The following is a 20,416-nucleotide window of genomic DNA, read 5'->3' on the forward strand; positions in this document are numbered from 1 at the left end:
TAAAGCACAATTCCTTTTCACTTGTTTCCTAAAAGTATATTGCATTAGAAATTTATATAATTCACCCTCCGTTTTCTCATGTCTTTACTCAAATTACTTTGTCTCAGAGAGACCTTCTCTGGCCATTCTCTCAGTAATTCAAATTTTTTTATCACGCCCATTATTTCTATTTCCATTCTGTTCTATTTTTTCTTTAATATTTATAACTATTTAATATGTGGTATATTTTACTTTTTAAAATCTTATTTATGTGACTAGAATGATAGTAAGTGGGTAGGGTGCTTGGATTATTTTTCCCAAGCATAATATTTATAAGCTATTTGTCAAGCTTTCTTACTTCAATACTCAATTACCTATAATGTTTAAATAAAGAAAAGGTAGCTTTTGGACTTTTGCATATTTAAGTTATAAAATAAGTTTAAAGAAAAACTAGTGGAAATTATAAAAAGGATTAGTGAGTCACTTAAACTACTCTAGGTAGTTCTCTATCTTCCCAACATCCTCACAAAACGCAAACTAATCTGACAACGTTTTAAAGGCCCCATAGGGGGCAGTATTGCCTCCATTAAGAACCACTACCTCAAGATGGGGAACACAAAAAGTCCTTAATTTACCTACTCTGTTTCTTTCTTTCTTTTTTTTTTTAATTAGTTTACTATCTCCATTATGTTAGTGTAGAATGGCAATTTCTATTGCTTTAGAGTTGCTGATTTCTTCTCTGGGCTAGCTGTTACTACCTTAGCTGTTTTGTTCGAGCCTTCAGTTTCCCCTTACATTATGATGAAATATATAGGCCTGATTGAAATAAGAACAATGATATAATCTAGTCCATCTTGGGGAAAATGCAAAGATGCTCTTAAAGAATGAAATATATCCTTTAAAAGCTCTTAAAGGACACCTTAAAGGACACAACTGGCATAACACAGAAGTTCAATCTGTAAGTCTAAATGTACAAAATATTAGTCATTTTGAACTCTAGTACTTACTCTATGCTGTATCCTGGATGCAACATTTATTTCTCCCAATAAATGTTTAATTGAGGAAATATTTTCATTTCTTCTGTTTTCTAATAAACCAAGGCCTGAAGAAATTAACTCGGTCAGGGACACACAATCAGCAAGAGCCAGTGAGTGATTGTTTCTTTGACAATAATATAGTAAAACTCCTCTGGAAGAGAGAAAATTATATCTTCACTATTATTAAAAAATCAAAGTGTTTTCAGTTAGGGTCAAATTGAACAAATTCCTAATGTTTTTTAGACATACCAAGAAGTATCAGAGGAGTTATTGAGTGGAATACTTTTTCCAAGATAAAGAAATGTTGTAAGTTGTGCAAAGGACACTGTCAACAGTAAAAAAAAAGAGAGAGAGAGGAGTTGGAGCTTTGGATCTCTTTTTCAAAGACAATATTGGCCTTAAGGTATGTGATTTAGAGAATCTTTGTAAGTTTTGAGTAGAGCAGGCAGGATACTTGTTTTGTACATGACTCATCAGAGTGTTTTTTAAAATACCAAACAATAGTTTTATTGGGAAGATATAATCTTCTGTAATCATAATTCTCCTAAAAATAAGGAACTAAAAATTAAAAGTATATGAAGTGTTGGAGCAGTAGTGCAATGAGTAGGGGCTCTTGCCTTGAAAGCAGTGGATTCGGGTCCAATCCCCTCTCATGACATCCAGTTTTCTACTCCCTGCCAGGCAGGAGTTAACCTTAAACACAGATCCAGGAGTAAGCCTGGGCACCACATTGCATGGCCCATAATCAAACCAAAAAAAGAAAAAAAAAGAAAAATACAGAAAATATTAGCCTTAGATACCTATTTTTATCCTTTGCTCTGGTGTTCACTCTTTTTAAATTGTTCTAAAATTCTTTCCCAGAAAATAAAATAATATTACAAAATTCTAAAGGGAAACATTTTCTCAAAGTTCTTAGAAATAAATGTTAAGTGCCAAAATTATTTTAGCAGAATATTTTTATTAAAAATGTCAGATGGAGAGATAAAAGAGGACAGAATGGGGAGTTGATGGAACCTTTAAACCCAGGATTGCTATTTTCCTTGGAGGACAGTTGGGCCTCTCAGTCTATAAAGTTTTTAGTACCATGAGGTGATGTATTTTATCTCCTATTTCTTCTTTTTGTTTATTTTGGGGGAGTCATATCCAGCGGTGCTCCGAGTTTACTCCTGTCTCTAGGCTCAGGAAACTTAAAGCCAGGTAGGAACCTCCAGGTCTCCTGCTTTCAAGGAGGGGAAGTGCCCAAGCCTCTGTAATATCGATATCGTCTTCTATCTCTTCTTACTCCAACAGCTGTTCCAGCTTCAATCCTGTTCACCAGGGATCAGTCCTCAGAAGAAACATTATCAACAGAATATTTAAATGTACATTGTTAATCTGTTCTCAGGATGGGTTTGAGTCCTGAGCATTTTTATAAAAGTATATAATTATAAAAGTAGAACCAGAGAGCCAAAAGGAAAAAAATGATAAAATTGGAGGGCTAGGGGCCAGAGTAGTGGCATAAGTGGTAGTGCATTTGCCTTGTACGTTGCTAATTTAGGACGGACCACAGTTCGATTCCCCAGCGTCCCATATGGTCCCCCAAGCCAGGAGCGATTTCTGAGCGCATAGCCAGGGGTAATCCCCGAGAGTCACTTGGTGTGGCCCAAAAAACAAAAAACAAAACAAAAAAAAAGGGAGGGCTAAAGAAGGTAAGATATTATATTCTAGAAGACAATATGAGTATCTTGCAGACCATTTCAAAGGGCTACCACTAGCTACTGAGCTATTTTTCCTCATTGCCCATTGTCTAAGAAGATTGCTGAGAAGGCAGAAGGTTTTCTCTTATTATGTAAATAAGTAGATTAAGCTCACTGCCCTGTACTGGTTTTTGTTACTCTTCTTTATCTAATTCATTATGACTTTACAAGCAATTATCATATGTTGCTTGAAGAAACACTTCTAAATAATTGAGCTAGTTTATTTCTGATTTAAATGTCTTTATTTGCTATATTCTATACTTTTGGATTATTTTTCAATCTATTATTTAGAATCAACTTGTTATGAAACCTTTGTATGCTTCTGTTAATACCAGATTAAATACACCAGGAATTTATGAGACTAATGCACTGCCCTCAACATGACCTTATATTTAAAGGACATAAATCATATGTATGGTAGAAGGATTTGAATCTAGATATGAGGGTTGGAAACACAAATTTTTACAATGTGCAAAAAAACTTTGGGTATTTAAGATTATATAACTGACTAAATTGGCCTTTTCCTACAGACCCACTAGCAGCTGTTTAGATTCAAACGCTTGCTTTAATCATATTAGTGAGGATTATGAGGCTTTAAAATCTGAAGGGTAGTGCTAGAATAATTCAGAGCTTACAGGAGAAATTATCATATGAAGTTAAAAGTAATACAAAAGAGGGAAAATCAGCTTATTTAGTAAGTTTAGAAATGAGAGATGGGTTGGCTACCATCAACTTGTAGTAAATCCATATATTCAGGTATTTGAACTAATCCTCTATCTTTTCAACAGAGAAAGATGCCCGTGATCAACATTGAAGACTTGACAGAAAAGGACAAACTGAAAATGGAAGTTGACCAGCTCAAGAAAGAAGTTACTCTGGAAAGAATGCTGGTAAACTATTTCTATCTTTTTAACTGATGAAACTTTAAAAGTATTAGCTTAGGAAACACAATGAATCTTCAGGATGGCGATTCTGAAATGCTATTAATAGTAAATGTTTAGGTAAATATGCCACAGGGAATAAGATTGGGAGCAATCCCAATTATCTAGTATTTATTTAGACTAAATGATAAGTTTGACAACTTATGTGCATGGGCCAAACCTAGTGTTTAGCTTGTCTTTGTATGACTCCTAAGATAATGATGTTTTTCTCATTTGTGTAACGTTAAACTCATTAAAAAAGAAAAAGATTGAAAATTGAGACAGCGAACATATAGAACTAAGCATTAAGTGCCCATGAGTACATGCACATATTTATTTTGTTTTTACTTTTCTAAATTGGTAACTTCTATTTATTTGTGCTAAAATTTGATATGCATGTATATGACTGACCAAAATCCCATAATTTCCAGGGCTCTCAGAGTCAGTAATGAATGTGTACATTCTATTCCTTCTATACATCAAACCTTGAGTTAAGTACACATTCTGCCATGTTATTTTCAAAATAATTTGACAGGTTTGGAAATGGATAACCAAAGTTTTGGTAAGTGCAGATATGTATATTAGATCTTTTAGTTTATTTAGCAAACCTAGTAGAACAAAAATTCCTCATAAGGAATGAGTGCATTTTATATTTTTAAAGAAATCTCTTTTATCAGATCAGAGTGAAAAATGAGTTTATATTTATCTTCATACTTTGCTCAGAGCTCTTCTAATCAAGATCGAAATTTTAGAATTTTAGATGTTTATAATTTGATGTGTCACACTGTCCCATTTCCTTTTAATATAGTCAAACTATTTTTAAGTGATAATATTAAGTCAATCTGTAGCTCAATATCCAAGTAACATCTATTAAGTTAAAATACTTATATTTATAATAGAGATGAAATAAAATTAACTTTGGGGATAAAAGAGGACTTTTCCCCATTATTCTGTTCTTTTTTCTTCTTTCTTTTTCTTTTTTTGCTCTCTTTATTTGCTCTTCCTCCATTTCTTTCTTCCTTCTTTCCTTTCATTTTCTTTCTTCCTTCTTTCCTTTCATTTTCTTTCTTTCTCTTTTTTTCTTTCTCTTTTTCTTTCTCTTTCTTTTCCTCTTTTTTCTTCTTTCTTTCTCTCTTTTTCTTTCTTTCTTTCTTTCTTTCTTTCTTTCTTTCTTTCTTTCTTTCTTTCTTTCTTTCTTTCTTCTTTCTTCTTTCTTTCTTTCTTTCTTCCTTCTTTCTTTTTTCTTTCTTTCTTTCTTTCTTTCTTCTTTCTTTTTCTTCTTTCTTTCTTTCTTTCTTTCTTTCTTTTCTTTCTTTCTTCTTTCTTTCTTCTTTCTTTCTTTCTTTCTTTCTTTCTTTCTTTCTTTCTTTCTTTCTTTCTTTCTTTCTTTCTTTCTTTCTTTCTTTCTTTCTTTCTTTCCTCCTTTCTTTCTTTTTCTTTCTTTCCTCCTTTCTTTCTTTTTTGCTTAGGCACAGGAAAAGTTGGGGAAATTAGAAAGGAAAGACCCTTGACCTAAAAATCAGAGTTCCTTACCCATGTACCCATCAGAGTTCCCTGTCATAGATCCATAGACCAATTCAAAGCTCCAGACTTCCTAATTGTCTAACACCAAGGTCATTCTTCAAGGTCCCGGGAAAACTTCTCCTCAATCACTATTGTGGCAATTAGGTTTCTGTAATTAAAGTTCTTGGTTTTTACACAGAACCTGTCAAAATCTGGGTGTCATAAAGCTTCTTCTGATTTCATCTCACCATTAGGTGAAGAGGCATGGAAATATGCCATGAAAGCAAGTTGTTGCTGTTTCCTAGTCATCATTGTGTTATGTGAGCCCCCCATGGAGTAAGTTGGTGCCAAGATGGCATTAGGACCTCCCCTGGTGGAAGATTCCTGGTGCTGGTGCAGAAAACATACCTATCATTTAGAGCAGTGTGTTTCTTCATGGAGTTTTTCTAATACCACATATAAGTGGTATCGTTATGTTTTTATGTTTTTCCTCTGGCTTACTTCATTTAATGTATCTTCTAGTTGCATCCATGTTTTCTTACACTCATTTGTTGTTGGACATCTAGGTTGATTCCAAACGTTAGCTGTTGTACTGAGTGCTGCAATAAGTAACAGTGTGCATACGTATTTTTGGATGAATGTTCTTATGTTATGGGGATAGAAACCCAAAAGTGGTATTTCTGGGTCATATGGCAGCTCAATTTTGAGTTTACTGGAAAATCGCCATACTGTTTTCCATAGGGGTTGGATCAGGCAGCATTCCCATCAGCAGTGGATAGAAATTCCTTTCTCACTACATCCCCACCAACAAAAAATATTCCAATATTTCTGATATGTGCCATCCTTAATGGTTTAAGATATTTCATTTTTGTCTCGGTTTGGATTTCCCTAGAGATAAGTGATGATGTACATTTTTTTTTCATGTGACTTTGGCCTTCCTTAGAGAATTGTCTTTTTATTTTCTCTCTCCATTTTTTAACACTGTAAGAAAATGTTTTATTCTCTTTTTGGTTTATGCTTGGGTAAACAATATCTTAGCAATCAACATGCAAAGACATGAGAATATAAAGATGAGGGTGGAAGGTTATAATGAGATTATTAATACAGTCTTACATTTTTTTTCCTTTGTGCACTGGGAAAGAGTCCAATTACTGAATTCCATATTGGATTTTGTTCTGGGGTACTACCTATGTGCCCAGGGGACCATGCAATATCACAGATGTAACTCAGGGACGCCAGTACAAAAATGTCCTAAAAGACATCTCCCAGGGCCTTTTAGGAGTTCTTTCACTGTTTCAAACAAGCATTTCACTTCTAAAGCTACTATCTCCCACCTAGACTTTGTGATTTGGCTTAAAGATATGCAACATCTCTCAGCATTTTTGGCAAGGTAAGAGAGTCTTCATTGAAGAAAATTTACTTAGCAAGATATGAAGGGAGAAAGCAGAATGTGTTCGAGAGCATAAACTTAATTCTGCCTTGTGTTTCCTTTCCTGTGGCCTTTCCTGAAAGACACAGCTTCCAATATAACCACAGAAAGTCTGAACACATTTCAGTCTTCTCTACCTCTTGAATAAATCAGACTACATTAATTTTGGAAATCTGGGGAAAAAAATCACACCACTCACCTATATAGTCATGCTTTTTTAATTTTGTCTTGTTTTGGCTGGAGTCACACCAGAAGCTCTGGGATCATTCTTCATGGTGTTTCGTACCATATATGGAGTGTCTGATGGAAGACATGTTGGCCATGTGCAAGGCAAACACATTATATAGCTATAGCTATATATAGTACTATAGCTCCAATCCTATGTAGCCATGCTCACAACAGTTTAGGCAATAAAACTAAAAAATAATTTGCTTGCTTTTTTCATTTGTTTGTTTGGCTATGTTCAGCAATCATTCTTGCCCCAGGTTGGCCATATGCCAGCCAAGAGCCTTAAACCCTGTATTAAATCTACAAGCCATAGAGCTCAATTTATGATATGAATGTTCCAAAAATAAAAATCCTTTGTTTCTTTTTGAGGTCTGCACATATGGCAATGCTCAGGGCTTACTCCTAGGTATGAGCTCAATGTACAAAATGTGGTACTGGGGATCAAACCAGGGTGATCTTATAGATACGTCAAAAATTCTGCTCACTGAATTACTTCTCTCTAGCCTCCAGATCCAAATTTGTATCTTGTACATTGAACTATGACGTGAGGAAAATGCAATCACTTCTGATCTGTAGATTCTACATAAGTTTTATGTCTAAAGACTGTTAAATATATGAGATTAAGCATAAAAATCCTCCATAGTAATGAATACCTAAAGAAGGCAAATAAGGGGAAAAATCATTTTTCAAAGTATTAACAGATTGAAAACAGTAAATATGTTATTGTTACAATGGATAGTTTTAATCAGCCAATTTTCAGACCTAAGAAACTTAATTTCTCTTCTAATTTAAAAAAAAAAAAAAGGTTTATTTTTTCCCCATGACACTGAAGTAGTAGTTAGTAGCTTTGCACAAGGCATCCAGAATGAGCCCCCTCCCCAGCACATGAAAAATAAACCCTGGGTGCAGAGACAGAAATAAACCCTAAGTACTGCAGCTGTGACCTCAAAACAAAAATAATTGTTATATTCACATCATCTCTAACACCTCTTCGGCAAACCTGATTAATTATTCTAGAAAATTAAACCTCACCTGTATGGTCTGATAAACATTAAGGAGTCATAACACCATTGGTAATGAAATGTCCACAATTCATAGGTCACTACCATGCTATCCTCTACCAGGGGTCTCAAACTCGCAGCCCGCGGGCTACAAACGGTCCTCCGTACAACATTTTGTGGCATTGCCCTAGAGGAATCTTTTTTTGTTTTGTTTTGTTTTAGTTGTTTGGGTCACACTCCCCAATGTTCAAGGCTTACTACTGACTTTGCACTCAAGGATCACCCCGACTTTGCCTCCTGCGGCCCCCAGGTAAATTGAGTTTGAGATCCCGGTGACTAATCTCTAAAGTCCTGATTATAACTACTGTATTTTCTGACGTATAAGACAACCCTCTACTTTTCCTGTTAAAATATAGGGTTTGAGCTATATTCTCCGTATAAGACTACCTCTCTTTTAACGCACACCACATGGAAATGAAAAAACATAAGAAAAAAAGAGTAGAACCCTCAAAGGTTAACAGTAATGTTTAATAAAACTAGACTTTGGAGTGCCAACAATCATTTTACTTTTATCATTGGCAGTGAGTGACTGATTTTTTTTGTGATCTACATTGAGAGCAGGGAGAGGGGCTCCTCCAAGAGCATCTGGCTAGGGTGCCGTGATTAATAGAACAGCTAGAGGAAGACAGAGAGCCTCCTCTGTGTCCCATAGAAGCTGAACATAGGACTGATCATTAGTAAGTGGCATACCGGGTGGCTGGATGGGATGCAGCACTTGCTAACTCAGCTCCTCTGTGTGCACTGAAAAATTACTGAGGACAAGCACAGGACTGAGGATAACGCCTGACAGCTGGATGGGATGCGGTGGTAAGGGCGGGGGAATCATTCATTTCTGAAGTTGGAGTAAGTTTTAGTATGCCATATACTGGCATGTAAGACGACCCTGACTTTTAAGAAGTTTTTCATGGGGTAAAAAGTCATCTTATACACCAGAAAATACGGTAATTCCATCTGCTGAAATATCTTGAATCATTAACCTAATCCTAAGGGCCACAGACTAGATTGCAAGCACATTATCAGCTGAGGCAGGTGGGAGGCAAATGCTAAGAGAATCGGAGAGGGAATCTCCATTTGGGATGCAGAGAGAAAAGAGAGGCCTGACTGAAGTCTAACAGAAAATGAGACTTGATAAATTATAAATGAGGCATCCCTCTGTGACATCATAGAATAACAGCCGCCCATAATCATAATATTGAAACACCCCAATTCTGCACATGTCATCTCTCAAGAGACTCTTCAAAGAGGGAGAGACCCAGCATGTGCAAGCTTTTTCCATCATGGACCTCGTAAGTAAGACTACAATCAAATGCTTTAGACCTGTCCCCCGCTTTAGCAGAGCTAAAGCAAATGCCCAGCTGCCATCTGGTTGCCTTTTCCATCTCCACCTCCCAGTAGTGCCATCCTGAAGTAAAACGCTCCAGACTCAACACTCTGGGACTAAAGTCAAATTTCCGGTAATTCTGAGGCAAGGTCTGCTGGGCAGCTCTGAGTCTCATACTTCTCATATCCTTGGATAAGACTAGACAGGGATGAGGTGTATTAGGATCCAAAGTTATAGGTCTTTGGAAGTGTTTTTTTAGAATGTTGCTCATTCCGGACATATGGCATAAATTCAGTTCTGTGATACAGGCTGGCTCTAGACACTGATGCAGTAGAGACTCTCTCCTTGTCAAATAATATCTTGCATTCTGGAGTAACTTGAAGGCAGATTCCTCACACTTTCTAACGCTGCCGAGATCTTCTGGAGGTTTGCAAATCCGTTCACTGAACTTGACTTCACTCTCTTGCAATTTCATGATGTTTTCTCTGCTCAGATTCTTTAGTCTCCTGGGAATTCTCAACTTCTTTGGCAAAGTGACTCAGCAGATCAGACCAAGTTCTCTCCAATTTAGGTTGCCTTCGTTATTCTGTAAGCTTTTCTCATTTATTTTAGTTATCAACTGGAATAATATTCTATTTTCAGACTGAATCAGCTCACTAAAATTTTGTTCTTCTCCCTGGATCAACATCACTCTTTCTTGCTCATCTGCCAAGATGATTTTGGCTACTTCAAGTTGTTCCTTTCACGTTTTCAAGATCCCCTGGAATAAATTTCTGTACTTGTATGCAGCCTGCCTGATCTCACATACCTCATGAAAAGAGTGATCCTAACACTGGAAATACATGAAGCAAAGCATGGTATGGTCTTCAGTACAGAATAGCTGTAGGGGCTCCTTGAGTATTATACAGATGCTATCTCCTAGGATTTCTTGCTGGAACTGGGGTGTGAGTATTTTGAACATCCAGAGAGGTGAATCCAGTGGAAGACTGGGCTTTGTAGTCTGAAGTATTTTCCTTTAGAGAACAACCATAATGGAGATAAAAGGGCCTTTATCTGCTCAACTGCTTCTAGGGCCGCTACTGCTTAGGTAGGAAACCACTAAAGTTCCATATAATATATATATATATATATATATATATATATATATATATATATATATATATACATACATACTAAATCAAGGACAGCAGATTGCAGACTTCCATGAACAACAGATTTATATGAGTTTATTTAAACCAGATTTCTGGACCTCATCAGATGCTCTGATTTGAATCTGGTCCTCTCTCCATATTTTGATGGAATTTTTGCCTTTTGTGAAGTTAATCTTTTTGAAATATCAAACCTTTATCTGATGTCTTGAGTGAAAAAAATTTCTCCCAATCAGTTATCTGTCCTCTAATTTTAGCCCATGTTTTCTTTTTACCATAAAGAAACACTTTAGCTTGATGTAGTCCCATTTATATAGATTTGATGACATAGCTCTTGCCATTAGTATCCTATCATCAAAGATCTTTGAGGTCCAAGACTTAGAGTATTCTGCCTATATTTTCCTCAGTGAACTTTATGGATTCAGATCTAATCTCAAGGTCTTTAATCCACTTTGAATTGACTTTTTTAAATTAATAACTTTATTTAAACACCTTGATTACAAACATGATTGTGGTTGGGTTTCAGTCATGTAAAGAACACCCCCCTTCACCAGCGCAACATTCCGATCTCCAATGTCCCACTTCACCCTCCCCACCACCCCACGCCCGCCTGTACTCTAGATAGGCTTTTTAATTCTCATTCATTCACATTATTAGGATATTTCTCAATGTAGTTATTTCTCTAACAGCATTCATCACTCTTTGTGGTGAGCTTCATGTCGTGAGCTGGAACTTCTAGCCCTCCTCTCTTTGTCTCTGAAAATTATTGCAAGAGTGTCTTTTATTTTTCTTAAAAACCATAGATGAGTGAGACTATTCTGTGTCTTTCTCTCTCCCCCTGACTTATTTCATTCAGCATAATAGATTCCATGTACATCCATGTATAGGAAAATTTCATGACTTCATCTCTCCTGATGGCTGCATAATATTCCATTGTGTATATGTACCACAGTTTCTTTGTGTTAGATATGAGATATGGGTCAATTTTAATTTCTTACACGTGGTTATCAAATTGTTCCAACACCATTTGTTGAACTGTCTTTATTACATTTTAAATTCTTGATATCTTTGTCAAAGATTAGTTGGACATATACTTGAGAACTTGTAACTGGATATCCTATTCTGACCCATTGGTCTGAAAATTTGTCTTTTGTCCCAATACCATGCTGTTTTGATCACTAGCACTTTGTAGTGGAGCTTCAGGTTAGGTAATGAGATGCCTCCAAGTTTCTTGTTGCTTAGTATTGATTTGGCTATCCTAGGTCTTTTATGGTTCCACACAAACTTTATAACTGATTGTTCTAAGTCCTTGAAAAATATTGTCTGAATTTGACTAGGGATTGCATTGAATCTATATAGTATTTTAGGTAAGATGGTCATTTTGATTATATTGATTCTTCCAACCTATGAACATCTACTGTATTTTCCAGGTATAAGACAACCGGGCGTATAAGACGACCCTCTAATTTTGCAGTTAAAACATAGGTTTAGGCCTATATTCGCTGTATCAGACAGAACGTTCCTGTGCTGCAACTGTATGTACCACAGTGAACCAATCACAACAAGCAAAGGTTCAAAGGTTATACTGTCATAGACTTCCTCTCTGACTCTGGCCAATCTGAGCAGGCTTTTGACAGTGTAGATTCGGGTCCAGAACATTGTCTAATTTGCATGCATAAAAAGCCTGCTTGGATTGGCTGAGTTAGAGAGGCGGTCCGAGCAGCCTTGCAGTGATTGGTGCAGGATCAAGTTGGAAAATTCGTTTTGTGGCAATATTCAGACAATTTTCGTTTAGCGGCATACTGAAACATTTTTCAGGATATACTCGGCGTATATGACGACCCCTGATTTTCGGTTGACTTTTTTTTGTTTCAAAAGTCGTCTTATACGCCGAAAAATGACGTAATGTTCTTCCATTTCCTAGGTCATATTCAATCTTTTTCTGAAATATTGTGAAGTTTTCATGGTATAGGTTTATCACTTCTCTTGTTAGGTTGATTAGAGGATATCCCAGTCATAATAGTCTTAGACACTATTTTGACTGGGATATCCTCTTTGATCTCATTCTCCAATGAGTTGTTATTTCTATAAAAAAAATGCAACTGTCTTTTGTATATTGACATTGTAGCTGACCATTCACTTTATTGTTTCTAGGAGTGTTTATGTGGACTTCTCAGGGTTTTCAATGAATATCATCATGTCATCTGCAAATAGATATAGTTTGATTTCTTCTATTTCTATTTGGATTTTTCTTTATTTCCTTCTCCTGTCTGATTACTATTGCTAGGACTTCTAATACTATATTGAATAAGAGTGGAGACATTGGAAATCCTTGCCTAGTGTCAGACTTTAGTAGAAATGCTTTGAGTTTTTCACCATTAAGAACAATGTTGGCTGTGGAATTTTTATAGAAAGTTGTTACTATCATGAAGATGGTTCCATTTAAACCTATTTTGCTGAGTGTTTTTATTATAAAAGGGTATTATATTTTGTCAAATTCTTTCTCTGCATCAATTGATATGCTTGTGCTTTTAGCCTTCCTTTTACTGATCTGCGGTATGTTGTTTATTGATTTGCATATACTAAACTATGCTTGAATCTCTGGTATGAAACCCATTTAGACATGATATATAATCTTTTTGATGTGTTGTTGAATAGCTTTGATAAGATTTTATAAGGATTTTTACTCCATGTTTATTAGTGAGATTGGTCTGTAGTTTTCTTTCTTGGTGGTATCTTTATCGCTTTGGAAATGAGTGATAATTAGCTTCATAGGCAGGATTAGGGAAGCTTCCTATCTTTTTCATGTTTTTGAAGAGTCTAAGGACCAATGGTAGTAAGTTTTCTCTGATTGTTTGATAAAATTCATCTTTAAACTGTCTGGTCCTAGATTTTTATTTTTGGGGAGTTTCTTAATTACTGTTTCAATTTCCTTACTTGTGATTGATTTATTTAGACTTTCTACTTCCTCCTTATTGAGTTTCCGGAGATGATATTTTTTTAGAAACCTATCCATTTCTCTAGGAAGAACCCTTGTTTTGAAGGAAAAAAGTCAGAATTTTGAGTAGGAACAAAAGCAAATCCAAATTAATGTGTATTTAAAATGTATGCTTGAAGTCTAGATATTATATCAGAAATATTCCTACCTCAGATAAAAATAATTTGTTACAATCTAGATATGTTGTTACAATGAGTTTATAGAGTTATCTTATAATATGTCTAATGTGTCTTGTAAAATTTATTTAAAATAATATAAATATTATTAAATATATAAATAGAAAAATTGGAATTTTAATTAGAATTAAAGTGACCAATTAATGAACTGTTAAAATGAAGTTTCTATGCTAATATCAAGACTAATAACATATTAAAAATTAAGAAATTAATTTGTTCTCATTTATATACAAATAACTATATATACATTTTTATTTACATATGTTTACAAAATTTGTCATTATTGTTAAACCATTAAGTGTTCATGTTAGATCCTCATCTTAAAGGTTCAGGCATTTGGGTGGACTTGGAGATTTGCCAGGATTTCTTTTCATATCCCTGACAGTATATGTCTTCTTAAGCTACTCTATTGAACTTTACATTTAGTGGTTTGGAATGCTGGAGTAACAGGGTGTTGAAAGACGTGCTAGATCCAAATGGCCAGGAAATCTATGTTATATATTAAAATGATGTGTGTCCTCACAGTTTGGGAAAAGGAGGACTGATGGGAAGTAAGGGGATTTCAGTAATGGCACTGGAACCCAGAAGGAGGATGAGGGAAGGCTGGAAAAGGGCTTATTGGAGGGGATTGGGATGGGAATCTCCCTGTTCCCGCCTCGACCCAGGCCTGACTGTCCCCAAGGAAGGAAGATTCTTCAATGGCTGAAATATTGTCACTCTAAATAATGTGTTAAAAAGTTCATTAATAGGCTCTAAGTCCATTAAAATACTAAAATGTTTGATTTTTCTTTAATTCATTACTGTATTGCTATAAATGAGTGAGAAGCAAGCACACAGAATGAATGATTCAATTCATCATTTAAATATTTTCTGAGGTTTAAGCACACATTCTGTTCTAGATGACTTGAATACAAAGTTCAATGAATGAATGAATTCATCACTTATGTATTTTCTGTATTTTTAAAAACAAATTCTGTTCTAGATGACTTGAATACAATGTTCCTTGATCCTTGGATCTCACCATATATTGCACTGTAGAGTCACAATCAATCATGGGGAAAAAAGTCCAAAATAATATTACATGTGTATACTTCTGAGAATTCAAGAATGGTGATAAGCCTGGAATTAATAATGATTCATTTCCTTTTACCTTTACAGATCATATTTTAGGAGTGAGGAAAATATTTTATCAGTGTGCATTCTGGTGACATTCTTGACTTGACAGAGTCTGCTTTACTCCCTTTGTTGGAATGTAACCAGCTGTTTATGTTTTGTGTGGAAATTTTCAAGAGGACAAAGAAGAGAGCAGACATTTCTTTTCTCCTAAAAGCACATGTATCTTGTATAAAACAGAATCACATAAAAAAGATGGAGTACTGACAATTAGTATCTTTTAATAAAGATACACATTAAAAAGATGGAGTATTGACAATTAGTATCTTTTAATAAAAATATTTTTAGTGTCTGTAGTATTCTGTATTAAATCAACTGACACATATCTCTTTCCTTTCATTTAAGGTATCCAAATGTTGTGAAGAAGTAAGGGATTATGTTGAAGAAAGATCTGGGGAAGATCTTCTAGTAAAGGGCATTCCAGAAGACAAAAATCCCTTTAAGGAGCTCAAAGGAGGCTGTGTGATTTCATAAACACAGAAGAATTTTATGGAGTCTCTTAAGTTTTAATGGCAATACTTATTTGGGGTATTATTTAACAATACTATTAACCATATACTTAAGTTTTAATTTCATAAGATTAAGATTTTAATAAAATTTGGAATAGGATAAAATATTTTTATTCCTTTAAAACATTAAACAGGGATTGATACATATTAATAATAAATATTAATTAATTTCAACTCTTTATGATAATTAAAGTATTATGAATTGAGTCTATATTATTCTTAGTTGCCAGTATATAGCTAATATTTTGATTCCTTGACTTTCTTAATGATTCATAATATTTCATCTAGAAATTTCTTTTCTAAAAGCATTAGGAAGTATATCCTTTGATTCACAAATGTACTATCTTGACAAAACGTGCTCTGTGAAATTTTTGTTAATATTGTATTTTTTCTGTAATATTTTCTAACACACCAGTCAGTGGTTATAGTTTTTTTTTGTTGTTGTTGTTTTGGGGTCACACTCGGCAGCGCTCAGTGGTTACTCCTGTCTATATGCTCAAAAATTGCTCCTGGCAAGCTCAGGGGACCATATGGGATGCTGGGATTCAAATCACTGACCTTCTGCATGCAGGGCAAACACCTTACCTCCATGCTATCTCTCCAGCCCCAGTGGTTATAGTTTTAACATAACCTCTTCCTATATATTTAACCTTTCTACTTGACATCAATGAGGTAACTTTTCACAGAATAATGAATAAGAATTAAATCTATGATCACATAGCACAGTACATTTAACCATTGCCAGAGTAGGATTACAAATACAGACTTCTGAGTCAATCACCGACTTTCTAACTTTGGATAAATTACTTAATTTTAATTTCCTAGTTTCTTTTATAGAAAATCTTAGCTTTAATTCTACTGTAAAATGACGATAATAATGGCTTTATACCTTTTCTAAAGGGATTTATATATTATAGTAGGGTGATTATTGGACTTAACATATAACCTGGCACAAATTAAGAACCAATTAGTATCACTAAGAATTACCACGGGGAAGGCTGGGGAAATATATTGTGAATCCATCAAGGTATATGCTATTTTATCCCATCCCTATTAAGATTCTCACCTGTAAGCTCCTTTTTTATTTTCTGTAGAAGTGGGTGGAAGAATAAGACAAACAGCTGTCACCTGTATCATCTAATTATTCAGTTTCTTCTTGGCATCTTTTCAACTTTGCAGAACCAAAATTTCTTACATTGTACTGATGACTAAGGGAACATTTACTTATCTCTGTTTGGATAACAAAGAAGTATAATTAACTTGAAATTAGGAACAATTTTTGAATTAGTGTTTTCTTGTTACTATCTTGCATTTACATTTCTTTTAAAAACCTATCAATGAACAGAATACAGGTTATTTTAATTTTTCTGATTTAAAAACTTAATATGAATATCATATTTACCTAAAAGTCTTAAAGTCCATCCAATTTTGGTTGCTCTCAAAGTCCTCTCATTCAGATCAGAGAAAATGTGCAAGAAATATCTGATGATGTTTGGCCAATCTGTTATATTTTGAGGAAATAAAACCAGGGTTCATAGATGTGAAATGAAAATTTCAGAATAAAGTATCTAGATCTCTGACTGAACATTTAACAATACATTTTGCTGCAAATCTTGCTTAAACATGTATTTGGTATTAAGATATTGCAGGATATCATCTTTTCTAACAGCTGTGTAGTAAGTAGTTTATACCAGTTTCTTTAGTCACTCATTTGTTGTTGTCATCTGGGTTGTTTCCAGATTTTAGCTATTGTAAAAAGTGCTGCTTTGAACATAGGTATGCAGAAGTAATTATTGTATTGTGTTTTTGTGGTCCTAGGGAATATCACTAGGAGTGGTATTACTGGATCATATAGGAGTTCAATGTCCAGCTTTTTAAAGGACTATCCCTATTGCTGAAATCACAAATTTTGCCTATATATGGATGGATATAAAAATTGTTATGTTGAGAGAAATAAGTCAGAGAGAGAAAGATAAACATAAAATAGTCTCACTCTTCTGTGGGATTTAAGAAAAAAAAAAGAAAATATAGTAATCTTACCCAGAGATAATAGAGATGAAGGCCAGAAAGACCAGTCCATGATATGAGGCTTAGCACAAAGAGTGGTAAGTGCAGTTAGAGAATTAACTACACTAACAACTACCATGGCAATGATAAATATAGAAAAATAGAATGCCTGTCTCTAAGACAGGCAGGGGGTGGGGCAGAGGAGGGAAATAAGGGATATTGGTGGAAAACAAGTTGCAGTGGAGAAGGAGGGTGTGCATTTTATGTCTGAAACCCAATTTCGAACACTTTTGTAACCATAGTGCTTAAATAAATTATAAAAATATAAGATATTTCACCAAGTCTATTCTTTCTGACTACATAAAATATTATCTCCTGTTGAAAAATTATAAACACCTCTTTATCCAACTCCCAATATCTCTTTTTCACTTTTTCTCTTGTTTATATTCATTTTAAATTTTATTTTCTTTAAGCCTTCTTTGTGAAAATTTATGTTTATTTAATGAAGTGTTCCATGTACTTTTATATTGGCAAATATATCTAATTTTTTTACTATGGCATTTAGGATGTACAAACCAAACCAGTATTTTTTTGTTTCTTTTAAGAATTGAAGAAAAATATTGAGGACATATGATTTTAATTAAAATCTTGGTTTTCCCACTTTCTCAGTGAGAAGTTTGGATATAACTTCAACACTTTCAGCCTCACATATTTCTTGGATAATTAGGGTAGATCCTTGAACAGGTTATTTAAAACCATTTGTTCAAACGTAAGTATGAAAAAAATTTAAAAGCCTTAACAAATGTTCTCTATTATAAACATCCTTTAGACTTTCTTTGGTCCATATTAAATCATTCTTGGCACACTGTTTTCTCATCTTCTGGAATTCAATTTTAATTCATCTCTCTACCTGAAATATACCTACACTCAATCTCATTTCACCTTTTCAAATCCCATTTCCCTTCAGAAATAAAACTATCTCCCACTAATATCTTTTACTCCACCTGAATGAAATTTGTCTAACTCTTATGTTATTTAACTTTCCTTGGCTTTCCCTTATTATAATGTGTGTAGTTGTCTTCATTTCACTGCTATTTTGTTAATTTCCCATTAGAAGTTCTGTTCATCTATAAAACTGCCATCTAATAAGTTGTCTCTAGAATTAACAGCTGTAATCAGTATTTAATTTAGGTAAGAGCAAGTAAGAATAATTCTTATATTTGATAATTTAGAATTTTTGTTAGCTTAGTTAACCTGTAGGCAAAATAACTTCCTTAAAATTACAGCAGAATTTTGAAAACTAAGGGAGTAGAGAGAAAGATAATCCAGGAAGGAAATGAAATCACGACTGCCTACCACCCACACAGCTACAATTGACTTTGAGTGACTGATTTTTTGTTGCTGTTGTTTTTGAGTTTTCCCTTCAGAACTTGTTGTTTCAGAGCTAGGGATTGATTATTTGATTAAATAGAATGAGGTGACAGTACATGAAAACAAAAAATACTCATAGCAAAGCCTTAACATTTGGTTCTGAACTTCCTATTATCATTAGTAGGAATGAGTTAACTGTAATTACTATAAAACATCATTTGAGCTGTTTGTACTTTGAGGATGCTTTGTACAAAGAGGAGTTTAAGAAAAATTCACTTATTTTAACCTAGATTAATTTGATTTTAGTTAGTTCAATATAAAACTAATCTTAAATTTTCTAAATATCTAAATGTATATATTAACATGTGGGAAACAGTAAAATAATGAGAATGACCAATTATATACAATGAAAATTAAAATCTTGTTGGACCAGAATTGAAATAATTTTGGTATTTTAATTATAAGGAGTTGTCAATCATTTGTAAATAATTTTCTTTGAAAAACATAATGTTAGGGGCCCGAGTGTAGGCAGAACAGTAGGGTGTTCGCCTTGCATGTGGCTGACCTAGGACGCTCCATGGTTCGATCCCTGGCATCCCATATAGTCTTCCAAGCCAGGAGTAACCCCTGAGAGTCATCAGGTGTGGCCCAAAAACCAAAACCAACAAACAAAAAACCAAGAAAACACAAAAACAACAACAACAACAAAACCCAAACACACACATAATTTTAGGACCTACACAGTCATCATTTATAAATTTTGGAAGAGCACAATTAGAAAGCAGCCCGTTTTACTTTTTATCTATAAAATAGGGAAGATAAACATTGGTAACAATTTCCTAAATAAAGTATTGGCTTGTTTGATTTTTTTTTCTGAGTTCAAGTAACAGTGAATCTAAAATACTAGGGACACTCAGTATTTCAGTAGTTTTCTTTAATTGAAATTTTGTTAATTTATTGCTGATTTTATTTTGGGTTTATACCCAGCAATGCTCAAGGGCTTATCCTGTCTTGTGGAGGGAAAAAAATCATTATTGAAAATTTTTGAGTCTCACTGGGAGTCATATCTGTTACAACCCTTTAGGATATTACTTCAGTTCCTAGTTATGTCTTTTTACATAATACATGCTCTTTGTTTTTCAAATTTAGAAGTAAAAACAACCACATATAGTAGGGTACTTATCTTACATACAGCCTCCTTGGGTTTTGTCCCCTATACTGCATATGGTCCCCCAGAGGAACACAAAGAGTAATCTCTGAGCACAGAGCCAAGAGTAATTCCTTGAGGCTGGAGCAGTGGCACAAGAGGTAAGGTCTCTTTAAGGATGGATTTTATCTCCCAGGAAATTACTATTGTAAATAATTTGTCCTGATTTATTTTTTTCTTTTTTGGAGGGGGAGGGGGTGTTGGATCACACTCGGCAGTGCTCAGGGGTTACTCCTGGCTCCACGCTCAGAAATGGCTTCTGGCAGGTTCAGGGAACCATATGGATTTGAACCACAGTCCTTTTGCATGCAAGGCAAACACCCTACCTCCATGCCATCTCTCTGACCCCTCTCCTGATTTTTTGCAGATTCAATTAGCAAAACATTTTGAATAAACAAATATAAAACAGTTACATAAATATAAATATACATCTGTTAGATGTATCAACTGTCATGTTTACTCTATATTTTAATACACTACCAAAGTTATTTTACAAAATAGTATATGAGGAAAAAATTCAGTGGTAAAAAATTACTGGCAGTTACTGGTAAAAATTAATATCTTTGCCTGCACTAGCCTAGGAGGGACTGCAGATTCATCCCCTGTCTTCCCA

The 20,416-nt window shown here is 34.5% G+C and overlaps 1 protein-coding gene across 1 annotated transcript; it reads left to right on the forward strand.

Annotated features, from left to right (window-relative positions):
* Positions 1-3,394: 3,394 nt before the first annotated feature.
* GNGT1 (G protein subunit gamma transducin 1) lies at positions 3,395-15,313 on the forward strand. Its single transcript, XM_049785117.1, has 3 exons — positions 3,395-3,446; positions 3,541-3,642; positions 15,055-15,313. The coding sequence occupies exons 2-3, from the start codon at positions 3,547-3,549 to the stop codon at positions 15,181-15,183; spliced, it is 225 nt and encodes a 74-aa protein (XP_049641074.1). The 5' UTR covers positions 3,395-3,446; positions 3,541-3,546; the 3' UTR covers positions 15,184-15,313.
* The last annotated feature ends 5,103 nt before the right edge of the window (positions 15,314-20,416 follow it).

Source organism: Suncus etruscus, chromosome 1 (assembly GCF_024139225.1).
Source record: "Suncus etruscus isolate mSunEtr1 chromosome 1, mSunEtr1.pri.cur, whole genome shotgun sequence".
Classification (NCBI taxonomy): domain Eukaryota; kingdom Metazoa; phylum Chordata; class Mammalia; order Eulipotyphla; family Soricidae; genus Suncus; species Suncus etruscus.

What these genes read in the sequence shown, in the direction of transcription:
- GNGT1 (XM_049785117.1), top strand. Translation starts at nt 3,547, where the DNA reads ATGCCCGTGATCAACATTGAAGACTTGACAGAAAAGGACAAACTGAAA. An exon ending in TTACTCTGGAAAGAATGCTG is followed by an intron (nt 3,643 to 15,054) that starts GTAAACTATTTC and finishes CTTTCATTTAAG; the next exon opens with GTATCCAAATGTTGTGAAGA.